The sequence below is a fragment of the Biomphalaria glabrata genome, chromosome 4, assembly GCF_947242115.1.
Source record: "Biomphalaria glabrata chromosome 4, xgBioGlab47.1, whole genome shotgun sequence".
Taxonomy (NCBI): domain Eukaryota; kingdom Metazoa; phylum Mollusca; class Gastropoda; family Planorbidae; genus Biomphalaria; species Biomphalaria glabrata.
This window is the reverse complement of record NC_074714.1, coordinates 41,308,248-41,327,109: the sequence shown is the minus strand read 5'-3', so window position 1 is coordinate 41,327,109 and position 18,862 is coordinate 41,308,248. Positions and strand designations below refer to the sequence as shown.

General features: G+C 35.0%; 2 protein-coding genes across 5 annotated transcripts in view; one reads left to right on the top strand and one right to left on the bottom strand.

Annotated features, from left to right (window-relative positions):
- The window catches only part of LOC106052614 (FMRFamide-activated amiloride-sensitive sodium channel-like), a 94,902-nt gene extending 85,544 nt beyond the window's left edge, over positions 1-9,358 (bottom strand). Inside the window, exons 1-2 of one of the 2 annotated variants that reach the window (XM_056025591.1) lie at positions 8,827-9,358; positions 44-839 (exon numbers count right to left, since the gene is read on the bottom strand). Coding sequence is in view for 1 of the 2 variants with exons in the window: in XM_056025590.1 (XP_055881565.1) it covers positions 44-117 (74 nt within the window). In the remaining variant the exon portion in view is untranslated. The remainder of the gene's footprint in view (positions 1-43; positions 840-8,826) is intronic. The other variant, XM_056025590.1, reaches the window with a different exon arrangement.
- Positions 1-18,862, top strand: part of LOC106052640 (integrator complex subunit 13-like) — a 190,973-nt gene that overhangs the window by 96,808 nt on the left and 75,303 nt on the right. The window lies entirely within an intron of this gene.

Genomic DNA, 18,862 nt, shown 5'->3' with positions numbered 1-18,862 from the left:
ACAACTCTTTTAAGGAATGTTGTATGCTTTAAGTTTCCCTTACCTTCTGACTCTGTTGGTGACGTAACCGCTCCGGGCTGGACCCTCGTTCTGCGAATGGACACGGCTACGAAACATTCCAGTGTTTGACTCGTGTGTCTGGTATCCCGAAGAGGTGAAACTGAGATGATTCTGAATTTCTCAAGTGCTCTAGAGGCTGAGCTCAGAAGGGAGTCCTTCAAAAATTTGACTGCCGTGAGGGTGTCAGAAGTTGAATAGGAATCTCCTTGCTTCTTGAAGAATATTTCGTACAGCCTTTAAGGGCGGGTATTTCACTTTTTGAAATAAGACTTTCAGCGAAATGAGCAGGGAGAGAAGACACAAATGGTGCAGTGTGGTGAATATGAGACCACACTCACCACAGCAGTTAGAAGAACGAAGTCGACTCTTCGGTTCAATTACTATCTGCTTTGACCTTCTGTCTTGCTATAAGTCCAGAGAGTGATCAAAGATGAGGTTTAGCCTTGGGTCCTTTAGTAGCTAAACAGGCTTGGAGATCAAAATCACTTCACTTGCGCTGGACAGCTAATAGAGAAGATTGGCTGCTATAATTATAAATAGACTACCCTAGAAGTGTCTTTTATGAAATACACACTTGCCATTAATTTCAAGAGATAAAATTTAAAAATGTTCACTCAATAATTTAATTAATAATGCTTGGCGTTCATCGCTTTGCTTCGTTGCTATGGTGACACATTCGATGTCAAATTTTCATGTGAAATCTTTATAGAAAATCAATTGGTTGAATTTCTGTTTTAAAATTTTATTAACTCTAAAGTTTTATAAACTATATCTTCACCCTGAAAATAGAAATCAATAAAAAAGTTTTGGTTAAGGTTACTAGAGTAAGGATTAAAATTTTAGCTGGATAATTGTGTCTATAACTAAAACATTCACATAGGCTTGTACCTCAGCCAGCGTTTGTATTTAGAATGAGCCAAAAATGAACCGGTTGTTAACCATTGGTTGCTTCATCACCAGCTGTCTATTATTGTGATATTATCTTAAACCCTGACAGCAAGTGTGTGAGGCAACAAGTGTGTGTTTGTGTGTGTGTGTGTGTTTAAGGCATAGTATGTTTATGTTTGACAGGTAGTGTTTTCATTAGGTAATGTGTCACAAGTAGTGTGTGTGTGTGTATGTGTGACAGGTAGTGTTTTAATGTCACAAGTTGAGTGTGTGTGTATCTGTAAGCCAACCTTACTTATTACATATAGTGATGATAAAACTATATTAAATTTGTATGATACATTATCTTCCTCCATTTTTGCCCATTTTCATATTTAATAAACGATAACAGTAAGATATACACATCCCTTGATATCACATAGAGATTCTTGACTAGGCTGTAATACACTTTTCTATCCCGGACTTGTGTAATGTATAAGATAAGATAGAACTATTATGTCCAACCTAGTTGAGTCTCATTGCCTAGCAAGTAAAACTCTGATGTTGTGTTGAATATAATTTTGTGTTAACAACCTAACTCTCAGCTCATCATGACTTGTAGACAGTGACGCTAATTCCTGTGATGCCTTAGAAAAGAAATCCACAAGAATCATACGAAATAAATATTAAAAACTAGATGTCCATTTAATGGATATATTCCTTTCTCCTATATAAGAATATTTTCAAAAGTTAGGAAATGAAATGTAAGCTTTATTTAATCTTCAGATATTCTATTGAAACATTTATTATATATTATGCGGAGCATTTTCTCTTTTTGTTACATATTTTTTTCTTTGTCATTACAACACCTCTATTCAACTCAGAACTTCATGGAGGGCGAAGGAGGAATCTGGACGTTGATCTCAAAAACGGCTCTAACGATTTTTCTAGAAATTTGACAGTTGATGTATAACGCTGAGAAAAGAATTGCTAGCTCGTTGGCGACTCGGGAAACACTCTAGGTTGACTGTTATCATTTTTCAAGTAAAAAATGGAATAAATTTAAATTTGTCTAGACCCAGCATCTTTATTGATTCAAGAGTTTCATAAATTAATGTTTAGCAAAATTGTGCGCACCGTCTTCTAAGTCTAGATCTAATTGCTTGTCATTGGCATATTATAAAGTGTACTAGATCTATACATTCGCTTAACCAGGATTTTTACTCGGGGAAAATGGGGGGGGGGGGCAAGGAAATGTTCCATTGTTTTTTAATCAAACATTCGTTAAGTATTGAGAGAAAAACAATCGCTCTCCATGTTGCATAAAGGTGCTATTGTCTTTTTATTTTAAAAAAAGGTATTTTTAAGGTTTTTTTCATGTTTATTATATATCAACTCTGAATATCGTTGGTCATGTATGATTTTGAACATCTTTGGTCATTGAATATTGCTCAGAACATCTTTTATTGTATACCTCTCTTATACACACAAAAAAATATTTGATGATAAGACTACTAAGAGATTTAATTTACAATCTCCATGGTTACTCAAAGGCTTGCGTAACATCCTCGGTCATGGAAGACACCTTAGGACACCTTCTTTCAGCTAACAACTTTCAGAAGGAGATCTCTTCGTATCCCTGGAGCTTGCTACAACATCCCCATGTCTCTCCCTGTGCGGAGTGCCTCGTTATTGTCACTCCGACACGGTTCGTTAACTTTATGTCACCTATTACGGCCTGTAAATTTCGGCACTGAGCTCGATCGATACGCGGCCACAACTGTTTGGCCAATAGATGGACTGGATAATACATTTCAAGTGGGTGCTGCCGTCTTGTGGGCTTGTTAGTCTGGGCTTGAACATTTTCTCAACTAAACGTGCGTCTAAAGACCGGTCTCTGGGAACGTGATGTATTGGTCTAAGACCCTCCTGGCTGCAATTTAACGAGGGAGGAACACAACTTCAGCACGACAGGACACACACGAGTAGTTAGGACAAGTGTTTAGGCTTTATGGTCACCGTGTTATTCTTTTTATGTCAGTGACTGTCTTTTCATATGCATTGTTCAATAAAAATTAATTGGACAATCTGTTAGGATACATTTTTTTTTCTTATTTGGAGAATATCAAAATGATCGAATTTTTAATTGCCATTTGAGTTTTTTGCAGACAATTGTTACCGTATCATGTTGAACACATTTATGTATAAGTTATTTTTTGTTCTCTTCGTGCCATTATCACCACATGTTCCTCCCCCCTCCCCCATCTATTTGTGTCTCTACTTCCCCAAATGTTTCTGGACATTGGGATCATTTGTGAAATACAGATGTGGTATTGTGCATTGCAGATGAAATACAGATGTGGTTATGTTGAAATGTTGATGTAATTCACATGCAGTGTGTGGATGAAAAAGGTTGATTTGATTCAGATGTATTGTTGATTAGCGGACGGAACATTGCTCTAGTTTTGGAATCTTGACATTTATTTCTGATTGAACCATTACAATGTTGTATTTGTTTTCTTTCATCCTCTTCGCTTTCGTCTCTCTCTCTCACCCTCCATTCATTTGTTTCTCTCTCACTTTTCATTCATTTGTTTCTCTCTCACTTTTCATTCATTTGTTTCTCTCTCACTTTTCATTCATTTGTTTCTCTCTCACTTTTCATTCATTTGTTTATCTCTCACTTTTCATTCATTTGTTTCTCTCTTACTTTTCATTTCATTTGTTTCTCTCTCACTTTTCATTCATTTGTTTCTCTCTTACTTTTCATTTCATTTGTTTCTCTCTTACTTTTCATTTCATTTGTTTCTCTCTTACTTTTCATTTCATTTGTTTCTCTCTTACTTTTCATTTCATTTGTTTCTCTCTTACTTTTCATTTCATTTGTTTCTCTCTTACTTTTCATTTCATTTGTTTCTCTCTCACTTTTCATTTCATTTGTTTCTCTCTCACTTTTCATTCATTTGTTTCTCTCTTACTTTTCATTTCATTTGTTTCTCTCTTACTTTTTATTTCATTTGTTTCTCTCTCACTTTTCATTTCATTTGTTTCTCTCTCACTTTTCATTCATTTGTTTCTCTCTTACTTTTCATTTCATTTGTTTCTCTCTCACTTTTCATTTCATTTGTTTCTCTCCCACCCTCCATTCATTTGTTTCTCTCTCACTTTTCATTCATTTGTTTCTCTCTTACTTTTCATTTCATTTGTTTCTCTCTCACTTTTCATTTCATTTGTTTCTCTCTCACTTTTCATTCATTTGTTTCTCTCCCACCCTCCATTCATATGTTTCTCTCTCACTTTTCATTCATTTGTTTCTCTCTTACTTTTCATTTCATTTGTTTCTCTCTCACTTTTCATTTCATTTGTTTCTCTCTCACTTTTCATTCATTTGTTTCTCTCCCACCCTCCATTCATTTGTTTCTCTCTCACTTTTCATTCATTTGTTTCTCTCTTACTTTTCATTTCATTTGTTTCTCTCTCACTTTTCATTTCATTTGTTTCTCTCTCACTTTTCATTCATTTGTTTCTCTCTCACTTTTCATTTCATTTGTTTCTCTCTCACTTTTCATTCATTTGTTTCTCTCTCACTTTTCATTTCATTTGTTTCTCTCTCACTTTTCATTCATTTGTTTCTCTCTCACTTTTCATTTCATTTGTTTCTCTCTCACTTTTCATTTCATTTGTTTCTCTCTCACTTTTCATTTCATTTGTTTCTCTCTCACTTTTCATTTCATTTGTTTCTCTCTCACTTTTCATTTCATTTGATTCTCTCTCACTTTTCATTCATTTGTTTCTCTCCCACCCTCCATTCATTTGTTTCTCTCTCACTTTTCATTCATTTGTTTCTCTCTTACTTTTCATTTCATTTGTTTCTCTCTCACTTTTCATTTCATTTGTTTCTCTCTCACTTTTCATTCATTTGTTTCTCTCTTACTTTTCATTTCATTTGTTTCTCTCTCACTTTTCATTTCATTTGTTTCTCTCTCACTTTTCATTCATTTGTTTCTCTCCCACCCTCCATTCATTTGTTTCTCTCTCACTTTTCATTCATTTGTTTCTCTCTTACTTTTCATTTCATTTGTTTCTCTCTCACTTTTCATTTCATTTGTTTCTCTCTCACTTTTCATTCATTTGTTTCTCTCCCACCCTCCATTCATTTTTTTCTCTCTCACTTTTCATTCATTTGTTTCTCTCTCACTTTTCATTCACTTGTTTATCTCTCACTTTTCATTCATTTGTTTCTCTCTTACTTTTCTTTTCATTTGTTTCTCTCTTACTTGTCATTTCATTTGTTTCTTTCTAACGTTTTATTTCATTTGTTTCTCTCTTACTTTTCATTTCATTAGTTTCTCTCTTACTTTTCATTTCATTTGTTTCTCTCTCACTTTTCATTCATTTGTTTCTCTCTCACTTTTCATTTCATTTGTTTCTCTCTCACTTTTCATTTCATTTGTTTCTCTCTCACTTTTCATTCATTTGTTTCTCTCTCACTTTTCATTCATTTGTTTCTCTCTCACTTTTCATTTATTTGTTTCTCTCTCACTTTTCATTCATTTGTTTCTCTCTCACTTTTCATTTCATTTGTTTCTCTCTCACTTTTCATTTCATTTGTTTCTCTCTCACTTTTCATTTCATTTGTTTCTCTCTCAATTTTCATTTCATTTGTTTCTCTCTCACTTTTCATTCATTTGTTTCTCTCTCACTTTTCATTCATTTGTTTCTCTCTTACTTTTCATTTCATTTGTTTCTCTCTCACTTTTCATTTCATTTGTTTCTCTCTTACTTTTCATTTCATTTGTTTCTCTCTCACTTTTCATTTCATTTGTTTCTCTCTTACTTTTCATTCATTTGTTTCTCTCTCACTTTTCATTCATTTGTTTCTCTCTTCTTTTCATTTCATTTGTTTCTCTCTTACTTTTCATTTCATTTGTTTCTCTCTCACTTTTCATTTCATTTGTTTCTCTCTCACTTTTCATTCATTTGTTTCTCTCTCACTTTTCATTCATTTGTTTCTCTCCTACTTTTCATTTCATTTGTTTCTCTCTCACTTTTCATTTCATTTGTTTCTCTCTCACTTTTCATTCATTTGTTTCTCTCTCACTTTTCATTCATTTGTTTCTCTCTTACTTTTCTTTTCATTTGTTTCTCTCTTACTTGTCATTTCATTTGTTTCTTTCTAACGTTTTATTTCATTTGTTTCTCTCTTATTTTTCATTTCATTAGTTTCTCTCTTACTTTTCATTTCATTTGTTTCTCTCTCACTTTTCATTCATTTGTTTCTCTCTCACTTTTCATTTCATTTGTTTCTCTCTTACTTTTCATTCATTTGTTTCTCTCTCACTTTTCATTTCATTTGTTTCTCTCTTACTTTTCATTTCATTATTTTCTCTCTCACTTTTCATTTCATTTGTTTCTCTCTCACTTTTCATTCATTTGTTTCTCTCTTACTTTTCTTTTCATTTGTTTCTCTCTTACTTGTCATTTCATTTGTTTCTTTCTAACGTTTTATTTCATTTGTTTCTCTCTTATTTTTCATTTCATTAGTTTCTCTCTTACTTTTCATTTCATTTGTTTCTCTCTCACTTTTCATTCATTTGTTTCTCTCTCACTTTTCATTTCATTTGTTTCTCTCTTACTTTTCATTCATTTGTTTCTCTCTCACTTTTCATTTCATTTGTTTCTCTCTTACTTTTCATTTCATTATTTTCTCTCTCACTTTTCATTTCATTTGTTTCTCTCTCACTTTTCATTTCATTTGTTTCTCTCTTACTTTTCATTTCATTATTTTCTCTCTCACTTTTCATTTCATTTGTTTCTCTCTCACTTTTCATTTCATTTGTTTCTCTCTTACTTTTCATTTCATTTGTTTCTCTCTCACTTTTCATTTCATTTGTTTCTCTCTTACTTTTCATTTCATTTGTTTCTCTCTTACTTTTCATTTCATTTGTTTCTCTCTTACTTTTCATTCATTTGTTTCTCTCTTACTTTTCATTTCATTTGTTTCTCTCTCACTTTTCATTTCATTTGTTTCTCTCTCACTTTTCATTTCATTTGTTTCTCTCTCACTTTTCATTTCATTTGTTTCTCTCTCACTTTTCATTTCATTTCTTTCTCTCTCACTTTTCATTTCATTTGTTTTTCTCTTACTTTTCATTTCATTTGTTTCTCTCTCACTTTTCATTTCATTTGTTTCTCTCTTACTTTTCATTTCATTTGTTTCTCTCTCACTTTTCATGCATTTGTTTCTCTCTCACTTTTCATTTCATTTGTTTCTCTCTCACTTTTCATTTCATTTGTTTCTCTCTCACTTTTCATTTCATTTGTTTCTCTCTCACTTTTCATTTCATTTGTTTCTCTCTCACTTTTCATTCATCTTTTTCTCTCTCACTTTTCATTTCATTTGTTTCTCTCTCACTTTTCATTCATCTTTTTCTCTCTTACTTTTCATTCATTCACAGTCACCTCCCTGTTTTGTGTGTGTCTGTGTATGTGTGTACGGGGGGGGGGGATTCTAAATGTACAAATTATTACACCAGGAAGAAAATGTTTCTTTTAGAAAAACATATTTGTATATAGACATGAATTAAACCTGCCAAGTGTACAATGAAGATTGTTGACTGAAATGTCTGGACGGTATGAGAGCACAGCTCCTAGAGTTCCGAAACGTTTGAACTTTGTATTGCGATGGAGAAATGTTTGTGTAGGGTTCAGTTTGGGAAACACTTGATGTTTTCTTTCGAAGCAAACAATTAAGAAAATAGTTGTCTGTGTGTGAGAGAGAAAGAGACAGTGAAAGAGAGAGAGAGAGAGAGAGAGAACATATCATCATGTATTTTAAACTGGATGACCTGTAACTCTTTTATTATCACCATAATATTCTCTGTAGTTATGTGTTATATAGGTTTTTAAAATGAAAATTGTAACTAATATGAATCATTACTATTGTATAAAATATTATACTAAGACAGCTTGAAACTGGGCTACTTATGTTGAGCTTAATTGGCTAGATTTTTTTTAACGGTGTATCCAATGAAAGGAGACCGTAACTAAATAACTTAATCAAACTTCCTGCACTATTTAAACTCATGTTAACAGCTAATAATAGTTTACATTATGTAATAGTATAAGAAGCCGCAATAACTACATCAATAATTTTGATAAGATTCCATGTTGAAACTTGATCCAATATTATATCCTTAATCAGCTGAATCGAAGGCATTGCCACTATGCCTTGATAAGGATCTAGCCTTACGAAAAACATATCGGTATAGAAAGTAGCTATTTTAATAGTAGTAATAAAAAGATGTATGTTTTATGTTGCTGCTTCATAAAATAGACTTTATTTTTTATGTTGCTGCTTCATAAAATAGACTTTATGTTTTATGTTGCTGTTTCATAAAATTGACTTTATGTTTTATGTTGCTGTTTCATAAAATAGATTTATGTTTTATGTTGCTGCTTCATAAAATAGATTTATGTTTTATGTTGCTGTTTCATAAAATAGATTTATGTTTTATGTTGCTGCTTCATAAAATAGATTTATGTTTTATGTTGCTGCTTCATAAAATAGATTTATGTTTTATGTTGCTGTTTCATAAAATAGATTTATGTTTTATGTTGCTGCTTCATAAAATAGATTTATGTTTTATGTTGCTGCTTCATTAAATAAATTTATGTTTTATGTTGCTGTTAGATAAAATAGATTTATGTTTTATGTTGCTGCTTCATTAAATAAATTTATGTTTTATGTTGCTGTTTGATAAAATAGATTTATGTTTTATTTTACTGTTTCATAAAATAGTTTTACGTTGAATCTAAAATGTAAGCTGTCTTTATTCAGACTGTTCTGATGGCTCCTAAATGCATCAGGCCTAACACACAGCCGTCACGGGCTATTACCTTAGAGAGCCTTCTTCCAGTCCACTTTCTAAGTCCAAGCGTAGAAATCAATTCTCGGAAACACTTTTTTTTTTGGCTGGACGTGAGGAATGGAAAACACGCGCGCACATTCACACAGAGGCGTTTACATAGTTGGGGTGTCAACACAACGCTGTTTAAGAGTCAACTAAATGCCAGTCGACGCCTGGCTTTCCGAAAATCGTGGTTAACTCCTGACACCCGCTTTAACCCTGTTCTATATACGGACTCATTTGTCTAAGCTAAAGTGTGTGTAACGACTTGACTGATGTCCCACTGGTTCCAAGGCCCGCTCTGTCCAGGGCTCTTAGACTCTCTCTCTCTCTTTCCTCTTCCATTCTCTCTCTCTCTCTCTCTCTCTGTTTGTGACACCATCTTCCAATATTTCCAACCTATTATAGGCGTACTCATTTATATATTCAACCGCCTTGACCATCGCTTCACCTGGCACCCCTTACACCACCTCCTCACGACTCCCCCACCGTCATCGGCGACTCCTCTCTTTATCTCGTCTCCCCGTCCCATTCTCCCCTTCCCCCAGAGACACGCCCATCCTGGAGGATACGACGTTGGCTATCTGATGCTACATCGATCAATTTATTTGTTTGGTGTTATTTACGCAAGCATAGAAATAAAGTAATCGATTTTCGGCTTATTCTGGAATCAACTGATGAGCCTTAGAGCCGCGGTGCTGTCACTAGTGATTACATACCAACGACTGGAACATTTTAATTAAGGGCTTACCGGAAACTTACTCGTGTAGTCGACTACTTCGACTACGCTTGATGGCCATATCATTGTTCCCCATTGAGCATTTTGTTATTCTCTTTATGTGTTTGAGCTGCTTTTTGTAATGTCAACAAAAAAAAAATAGCCTTATAAACTTTTCTGTTTGCCCTGCACTGATTGAAATGTTGTTTTTTAAACTAACGCTTTAATTCAATTGTAGAAGTCTTCGTAGAGAAAACCGCTGTTAGTGTTGCGCTGTTTGTCAATATTGTCAAAAACTAAAAGCGTTATTGAAAAGTGATTTGCTTAAAATAAGGTCAACGGCTACATAAGGTAATCTAAAATAAACAGCTACATAAGATCATCTAAAATAAACCACTATATAAAGTCAGCTAAAATAGACCGCTACATCAAGTAATCTAACATAGACCGCTACATAAGGTCATCTACTATAGACGTCTACATAAGGTCATCTAAAATAGACCGCTATTTTTTTGTACAATTAATATGCAAACTTTTTTTAATACTCATATAGATCTACCATTGTTAAATCAAGATTAAAAACTCTAATGGACAGAGTACACAGCGGTCAAATGTCTAATGACTTTGTAAATTGCATTGCGTTCTGTTTAAAAAAAAACAACAACTAATTATGCATGTAGTATGCACTCACAATAAATTATTCTTTTCAACAAAACTTAAAAGGCTATTCGTGTTTATCCGCAATTTAAAACAGTACACATTATGTATTTGTATGCAGTTTTACATATGATTACAACTGACCGGCAGGGGCCGCACCAGAGTTTGTGCGTATTGAAAAAAAATAAGTCCTATATAGTTTATTTTTAAAAGAAAATAGATATACATAGATCTGAAACGTCGGATATATCTCGATATTCATTCACTTGAGTTCTTGTCGCCATGTAAAATTCAAACCCTGTGCTTTATACAAGAGCTTTGCCCCACGGCTAGTGTTTATTCAGTGTAGCCCTACAGGCCTCAGTCTGTAGACTTTATATTAAGTAGACACTATTCTATGCTCTTGAACTGAACCGCTGTTTACACGTTCATCTCTTCATTTATTTAGTGTTGCACTGGCCATGTTTGTTGAACGCAGTTCCTATGCGTGAGAGTTTCTAAACCAAGTTTGCAAACTTTTTGTTAATGCTTTTGTTTTTTGGGGGGTTCTGATATCCTCTGCTTATCAGATGGTCCTCTGTTGGGATATTGTCGCGTGATGTCCACCCGTTACCGTCAGCCTGGTTTTTTCCATCTCCTTGTCCTTTGTCTTGTTTCCTATCGGACACAGATCGACTGGGCCAACTGGACGGAGGCTAAGAGGTCAGCGAGCCAAGGTCTACTTCAACAATCGGTTGTCACTCTGACGCTCTGGGGGTCAATCACTTTATCCCTTCCCAGCTACGGTGGCAAACTTTTCTTTTCTTTTCTTATGTGGATATTGTAGTTTTCATAATCAAACAAAAGTATCAGGACTCTTCTTCTAAACTAATTTCTATTAGAATGCAGAGGTTTGTGCCCATGAGTGGTCTGTATAATGGAACCAGACAATACTTCTGTTGTTAGTGTCTGCATTGCCAGTGTAGGTCTTTACCGTATGTCAGTGTTTCCCAAAGTCGGTATGCGAACCCTTAAGGGTACGTGAAGACTTTGGAGGGGGTACGCGTGAAACCTCATTAACCAAGCTGATTTCTTAAATACCCATTTAGTATGTTTTGTTAATAAATTAAATTGGTGTGAAAAGGGGGGGGGGGCGAGGGGTACTCAGCATTCCAAAAATTATAAAAGGGGTACACGTAGGTCAAAAGTTTGGGACACACTGCCGTATGTGAATGTTTTTTAAGAATAAAACACTCGGCAAGTTTGATCATTCAGCCGCGTTATTTAACCATGCTCAGTATATGTCTATATCAGTTTCTTAACATGCCTAACAACATTTGACTTTTTAATTTTTTTTTCTTATGTGGATATTGTAGTTTTCATAATCAAACAAAAGTATCAGGACTCTTCTTCTAAACTAATTTCTATTAGAATGCAGAGGTTTGTGCCCATGAGTGGTCTGTATAATGGAACCAGACAATACTTCTGTTGTTAGTGTCTGCATTGCCAGTGTAGGTCTTTACCGTATGTCAGTGTTTCCCAAAGTCGGTATGCGAACCCTTAAGGGTACGTGAAGACTTTGGAGGGGGTACGCGTGAAACCTCATTAACCAAGCTGATTTCTTAAATACCCATTTAGTATGTTTTGTTAATAAATTAAATTGGTGTGAAAAGGGGGGGGGGCGAGGGGTACTCAGCATTCCAAAAATTATAAAAGGGGTACACGTAGGTCAAAAGTTTGGGACACACTGCCGTATGTGAATGTTTTTTAAGAATAAAACACTCGGCAAGTTTGATCATTCAGCCGCGTTATTTAACCATGCTCAGTATATGTCTATATCAGTTTCTTAACATGCCTAACAACATTTGACTTTTTAATTTTTTTTTCTTATTCAATGTAAAAACACATTTTGTATTTAAAACATGATGTTATTCCCTATATATACACAACATATTATCAGTCATGACCATTACTAACCCAGCAGGAATGAAAAGATATACCTGAGAATTTCGTTTTCCAAAAGTGACTTGTAGTTAATGACGTTTACGAAGTTCAACTCAAAGTAAGAAGCTAGAGACTTGACAGAAAGATTTCAGCCACACAGGAGAGTCTAGACTTGTAAGAGAGAGAATATACCATCGAGCTGCGCCCCTGCTCTCATAGAGAAACAAATACTAAAAAAAAAGAAGAAAACGTGTCTAATTAAGACTTCTACAGCCCAGACGTTTGTCAGCACACGTTTAGTGAGTCTAATGAACTTGTTTTAGATTCCCTGGCCCCAGTCTTTAGGAACTTCCTTTCAATTCTTTTAATTAATTAGTACATAAACTCCACAAACTGACAATCTGTTTAATTAGGAAAACTCCAATGACCTCATTGTGGTTCAGTAGAGTAATTTCAAATATAAAAGTGGATTGTAGCTTTAGGTGATAGATTCACTCACACACACAAAACACACTCTTAAAGCACACAGATCACACAAACCAAATACACGCAGCTCACACTGCACACATATATAAAGTAAAAGACTACTATTGAGCTCACACTGCACACATATATAAAGTAAAAGACTACTATTGAACCAATAATGTACCCGGTAAGGGTTGGAGCGTCAGGCAGTCTTTGTAAAACCCTATGGCCAGTGATCTGATAAAGTACCAATATTGTCATATCTATATTGACACGTGTCACTATATCAATACTTCGTAAAGACATATTTCCTTTGCTTTGATACATTGAAAAGAGATTATTATTACAAAGCTTATATCAACTGTGTGGTAAAAAGTTGTGTACACGTTATTTCTCCCTTACCCTATCTCGGACTTAGCTGAAATTTTGCATAATTATTTCTTTTACCTGACAACACAAGAATCAATGAAAAAAAAAACCAATTGGTAATTAATTATTTTGTTTAGTTTCTTAAACAAGGAAAAGAAATCGTACTCGACAGATGTGGTGGTATAAGCTGAATTAGTCCCCTTGACTCTTGAGCTCTGAGTGAACATTTTTTTATGCATTTAAAAAACGATTATGTAAACATTCACCAAGATACCCCCTTCTTCCCTCCCCCATTCACAAATGGTCCAAACAACGCTTCTGCCTTGTCGTTCTGCCACTGTGCTGCTCCTCTAAGAGACTTCCAAGTCCTAATACTTCGTGTATTTTGCCTGTAGAATTCGAACACAGTGTGGACTAAGGAGATTCATGTGTGTGTGCTGGCCGACTTGACTCTCGCCCTGGGAATATCTTGTCTGGCACCGGGTCAATCCAAGCTTCGGGCCCATTATCAAACTATTGATCAGCAGCTAATTGCGTCCGGCTCTTTTTGCTTACCGTCGCTGTCGTCTTATTAAATTTTTACACCTGTTGAGGATGTTTATGTTTGTACGCGCTCGGGCCATTCAGGTTTACTTTTTACACACGGCATTCGTCGTCTTGCTATGACTTCTACAGACTCACTGGATGGACGGTCGTAACCTTAGTGAACCAGGGTACGCTGGATCTGTACACCATCGAAGCTTCGTTTGAAAACAATGGACATTATTTATTCAAATCAATTTCTACTTTAGGCTCAAATAATTAAGTAAACTAAACATTCGTGTTTGTCTAATCTTTGTATGGGGGTGGCCATGTGCAAAAGAGAAATTACTGATACTGATTAATATATATATATATATATAATTGTTATTAGTTCCCCTTACTGTTGTAGGCTTAAACTGTTATTTGAAAACATTATTCAATAATTAAATAAATAATCCTTCTAAAAATTGTAATACAATGATAACCCAGCACGAGTTGATGTTGAATGCCAGAAAAATGAAAAGGTGTCAAAATATGCAAAATATATGATTAATATTTTTTTACTATGATCACAATGAATGTGTGCGTTAATAGCAGGAATTGAAATCATCTCCAGTTTCTATCCGATGTCTTGTCCAAGCCGGATTTTGTTTTGTTTATAAGAACGTTGTCAGTAGAGACTCTTTTATACATTTTGAGATTTAGAAGAACAAATTACGGTCTACAAAATGTGTTGTTGTTGTTCGTGTTGTTGTGTTCTATTTCAACTCTCTACTTTTTTGTTTCGGGATTCAAGTTTTTGTGTTTCTTTCTTGAAGGCATGCTTCTCTAGTCTGTAGCCTCCTTTTAGGGAAATATCCACCTTGTGTAGTCACTTGAAAAACACCAGATGGACTCATTAGTCGTAGCACTTTAAGCTCTGTTCAATCTGCTGACACCAACAACTTCATTCCACTCTAGTTTCCGTCTGAATGTACTTATAGGTCTTTTTTTTTTTTGGGAGGGGGGCGTGGGCTGGGCTGCAAAGATCAAAGAAAAAAAACCCTGTCAGGCTGACAATAGACTAAGACATAAGCAATTAGTATTCTGTGTGCACGTTACATATTGGCCTAGCTTTTATTTTTGTATCGTGATTGTACTATGAAATAAGTATAACTACTTTGAAGGCTAGATCATGACATTTGTATGCAGACGAGCTTTAGTGGCGCTAATTAAGAGAGGAAACTCCATCGATTGACTTGCGGAAGAGAAAACATAATTGTAGTATTGAGTTAAAGCAAATTGAACTTATCCGTAGTATAACTTTCGGTAAAACATTTTTTTTTTTTTAGTTATCTGTTTATTTTTTTTTTCATGGTTTCACACCTAACCTCATTTGACTGACTTCCTCTTTCTTTCTCTCTCTCTCTCTCTCTCTCTCACACACAAAAAAACACACATTGTCTCTTTTTTTTCTCTCTGCTCTCTCTCTTCTCCCTCTTTCTCTCCATCACTCTCAAACACTTCCTCTTTCTCCTTCTGTGTTTGTGTTTATGTTAAACAAAGAGTTTGATTAGCGTAATGCAGTATTACTTTCTACTGTTTAATGTTGCCAATACTTTGAATAAGTTATGAGCCAACGTTCAGTCTTAGTTCAAGTGGTCCACAAAGCAAAGCATTGAATGGAAAGATTGCACCGAACTTTGATATGAGAATCTGTGAGTACTGAGAATGTACAGGGAAAAAAAACGAACCCGAAAGCTGAACCCAAGAAAGAAATAAGTCTAATTTAACCAATTGTTCAATTGAAAGCTTGACCTTGTGTTTGTGATATCTGAACGATTCTTATTTCTATAGTTATGGCTGGAGTATTTTAATGTGATTAATTTGAGTGAATGGACTATCGCGGCCCAGTCCGCATTTCATACTAATTCTCAGTCACTTCTCTTGAGTCTCTTAGGTCAGAGAAATATATTTCTCAGCTTCGCTTTTTTTTTTTACAAAGCTTATATCAACTCGCTCTGTCTTTCTGTATGTCTATCTGTCTGTCTGGTAAGTGATTTGTACACGCTATTTCTTCGACACCCAATCTCGGATCAAGCTGATATTTTGCACTACTTCTTTTACTTGACAACACAAGATTAAAAAAACAACAACTAGTTAATAATGGTTATTAATTATTGGGTTTGGTATCTCGAACAACGGAAAGAAATTGTACTTGACTGAAGTGGTGTTATAAACGGAGCTAGTCCCCTTTATAAGTCGGCAGCTCTAAACTGAAACAATTGATAAGTATACAATTTTCTCTAGTCATAAGTACCTCACCAGCAGAGGGGTTAGGATGTCGCCTTGAGGAGGCTAGAGCCATGAGTTCGAATTCAGGTCGTCCCCCCCCCCTTTTTTTTGTGTAAAGGCTCTTAGAAACTAATTACGGTTAAATCCACCCAGATATCCCTCTCTTTCTACCCCCTCACCCCATGTTCCCAACTGGTCCAGACAAGTGATAGGATCTAGCTTATTGAGAAAGCTAAAAGCGTGCAATTGCGCTAAACAAAAACAAGTGGTAATCGCAGTTTTATTATTGTTGGTCTAGATCTATTACAAATTTAATTACATGACTGATCCAAACTAATTGATACAATTACACTTCATATACGCTTTATTATTTATTTATTTTTTAAAATAATTTTTACGTTTTTCTTATTTCATTTTCGGGTCGTAAAAAAAATATGCCCAAACTCTAGTGTCTAGCGAATGACTTTATTTGAGTTTGACTGATGTGTTGGTGTCAAAACAGGTCGAGTTCTAGTTCTAGAGATGATATAGCCTTCAGCCTCATTGGGTTTTAAAAAAAAAGAACTGTTTAGAAATTTTACATTTTGATGAACTCTTTGGAAATGTTACATTTTGACAATTAGTTCTTCGAAGTAAAAGTACATTTAAGAGAGAAATAATGACACTGTTAGTGTGATTAATAGCAAAATGGGATATGATGAGAGGAGAGGATTAATATCATGCCAACAGTAAAAAAAATAGTGAGAGAATATTCTGTACGAGGCCACAGAAAAAATCAGATATACTGAAAGTGAAGTGTATACATCCTAACTTAGGTGCCTCAGAACACGCAAGCACACACACATGTATAAAATATTGTAGTTTCACAGTATTCACTATTTGCTTAGTCAATGTTGAGATTACAAATACATCTATGTGTATATTTATATTTCAAAAGAATGTTCTGCTTTCCAGTGATTCTCAATTTGTTGGTAGAAGGCGCTGAGTTGTGGCACATCATGCCCAAAGACGATGTAACTTTCTATTTTTGTTCAGCATTTTTATGGTAATGGACTCAGCCAAGCGAGTCTTCGGCAATGCATCGGGGAAGAACTTGGCCAAAAACAAATCTAGATCAAGCGGAAGTCACGTGTTAATCTTGTCCACTAACTCGTTACAGAGTTGTGTGATCTACAGCGGCCAATGTCACTTCCAGCTAATGTACGAAGTTCTTCCGCGGAAATGTCCATCGCGTGTGGAAACCCAGTTAGTCCAATCCAGCCACTGGCCTCCATACATTCCTGGACATCTTCCTTCTGTTTTTTTCAGACTTGAGTCTTTTCTCTTGTTCTCTATTGATTTTTTCGGACATTTTAGTAGACCCCACTCCTCCCTCTCTCTCTCCCACCTACAACCCAGCATACCATGACACACACACACGTACACTCACACACACACGCAAGTACTCACACGTACATGTTTTTTTAAAGACTAAAATAAATTGAATGTAACTTTTAACAGGTTTTTTTCCCCCTCGTTCCTTCACTTGAACATTGAGTTCAGGAAACTTCATTTTCAAGTCATCAATAAAGTCATCGCTTGACTGGAAGGATTGCTCTGTTCAAATATTGTCTTTCTTCGACTTTGAAGAAGGGGAATTAGTTTGTATTTAATTCTGAATGTTCTGGCCTGTTTTGGTTTTGAACTAAGCTACACTTCTTTTGACCCAACATGCGACATTCTACTCCTACGCTTGGTTTTAGTTGCTTGGCTAGGTTTTCTCTTATGCGGATAGCGTCTATATGACAAGCACAATTAATTTCATTGTTTAAGACAACAATTTTTATTTGAATATATTTGACATGTTTTGTGTGACCTGAATGTAGTCCCTCCCCAACCTAGACTAATAATAATAATAATTATTATTATTGTTATAATAATGACAGAATCAACCCAAGAATTAAAAGATAACTGATAGTATGTAAGGATGATTGGAAGATGAGCCTGCATCTAAATAACGATAAATTAGGTATAGTCTTGGGTGACTCTCTTATCTCTGCTCTGGTTTTGTCTATAATTTAATCCTTTATCTAAATTGCTCCATGGTTATACAAACGTTTTCAGGGTTGACAAAAAGTGTATCTCACCTGTTGTACATGGAGGATTTAAAGTTATAAGCAGAAACCGAACAAAAATTACAAGCCTTAAATAACAATAAAGAATTTTAGTGACGATATCTGTCTATCTTTTGGCTTGGATAATTGTGGTATCATAAGCATAAAAAGGCAGCAGCCAACACCAACAATACATTTAAAGGCATTGATGATTTGAACTCTGCTAAACTCTGAAGCAGAAGGCTTTGTCACAACCATCTAGGACCGAGTTATTAGGACAAAAGAAATATATGGAAAAATATCGTAAAACTCAATGTTGTTGATTTAATGGCAAAAATGCAGAAACACGGGCATCAATTGAACACATAATGGCAGGATGTTCGCCTTTATCAGAATCTACCTACCTATAGGTCACTTTAATCAAGTTGCAAATCGTATACAACATCTCTCTTTGACACATAATCTGATCAAGAAAGATACGTCATAAGAGGTTTTCGAGTCAACTGGGATAGAATATTTTGACTGACAAAACGGTGGGTTTAAATCGCCTAGATTTACTGTTTATAGACAAAAAAGAAAAATCCGCAGCCATCAGTGATATCGCCGTACCACTATCCCACAATATTAGAAAACCCAGCATACTCATACATACAGTTTACATAATTTTAGGTTAGTTATTCTCCTTTTTGGTGTTTAGTAGGTCGTATCAGAATCAGATAAAAAATGTGGTGACGGTCAAGGATAAGGAATCAAACGATTTCCACTCCTTTTGATAGAATCCTGAAACATAAATGTTTTGGCGACTCTTGTATGGAAGGTCCGAGGATAACAAACACTTTCAATAAAGATACAACAAAAGTCAATGTTTTATGTTTGGTTATAAGAGTTTCTATTTCTCCCTGACAGCTTCACGAAAAGTGCTAGATCTAGAGCTCATCACGGCGCCAGTAACAAATGGAACCCTCTACTACTGTAGAACTATGTAGTGTCATGTTTATCAATAC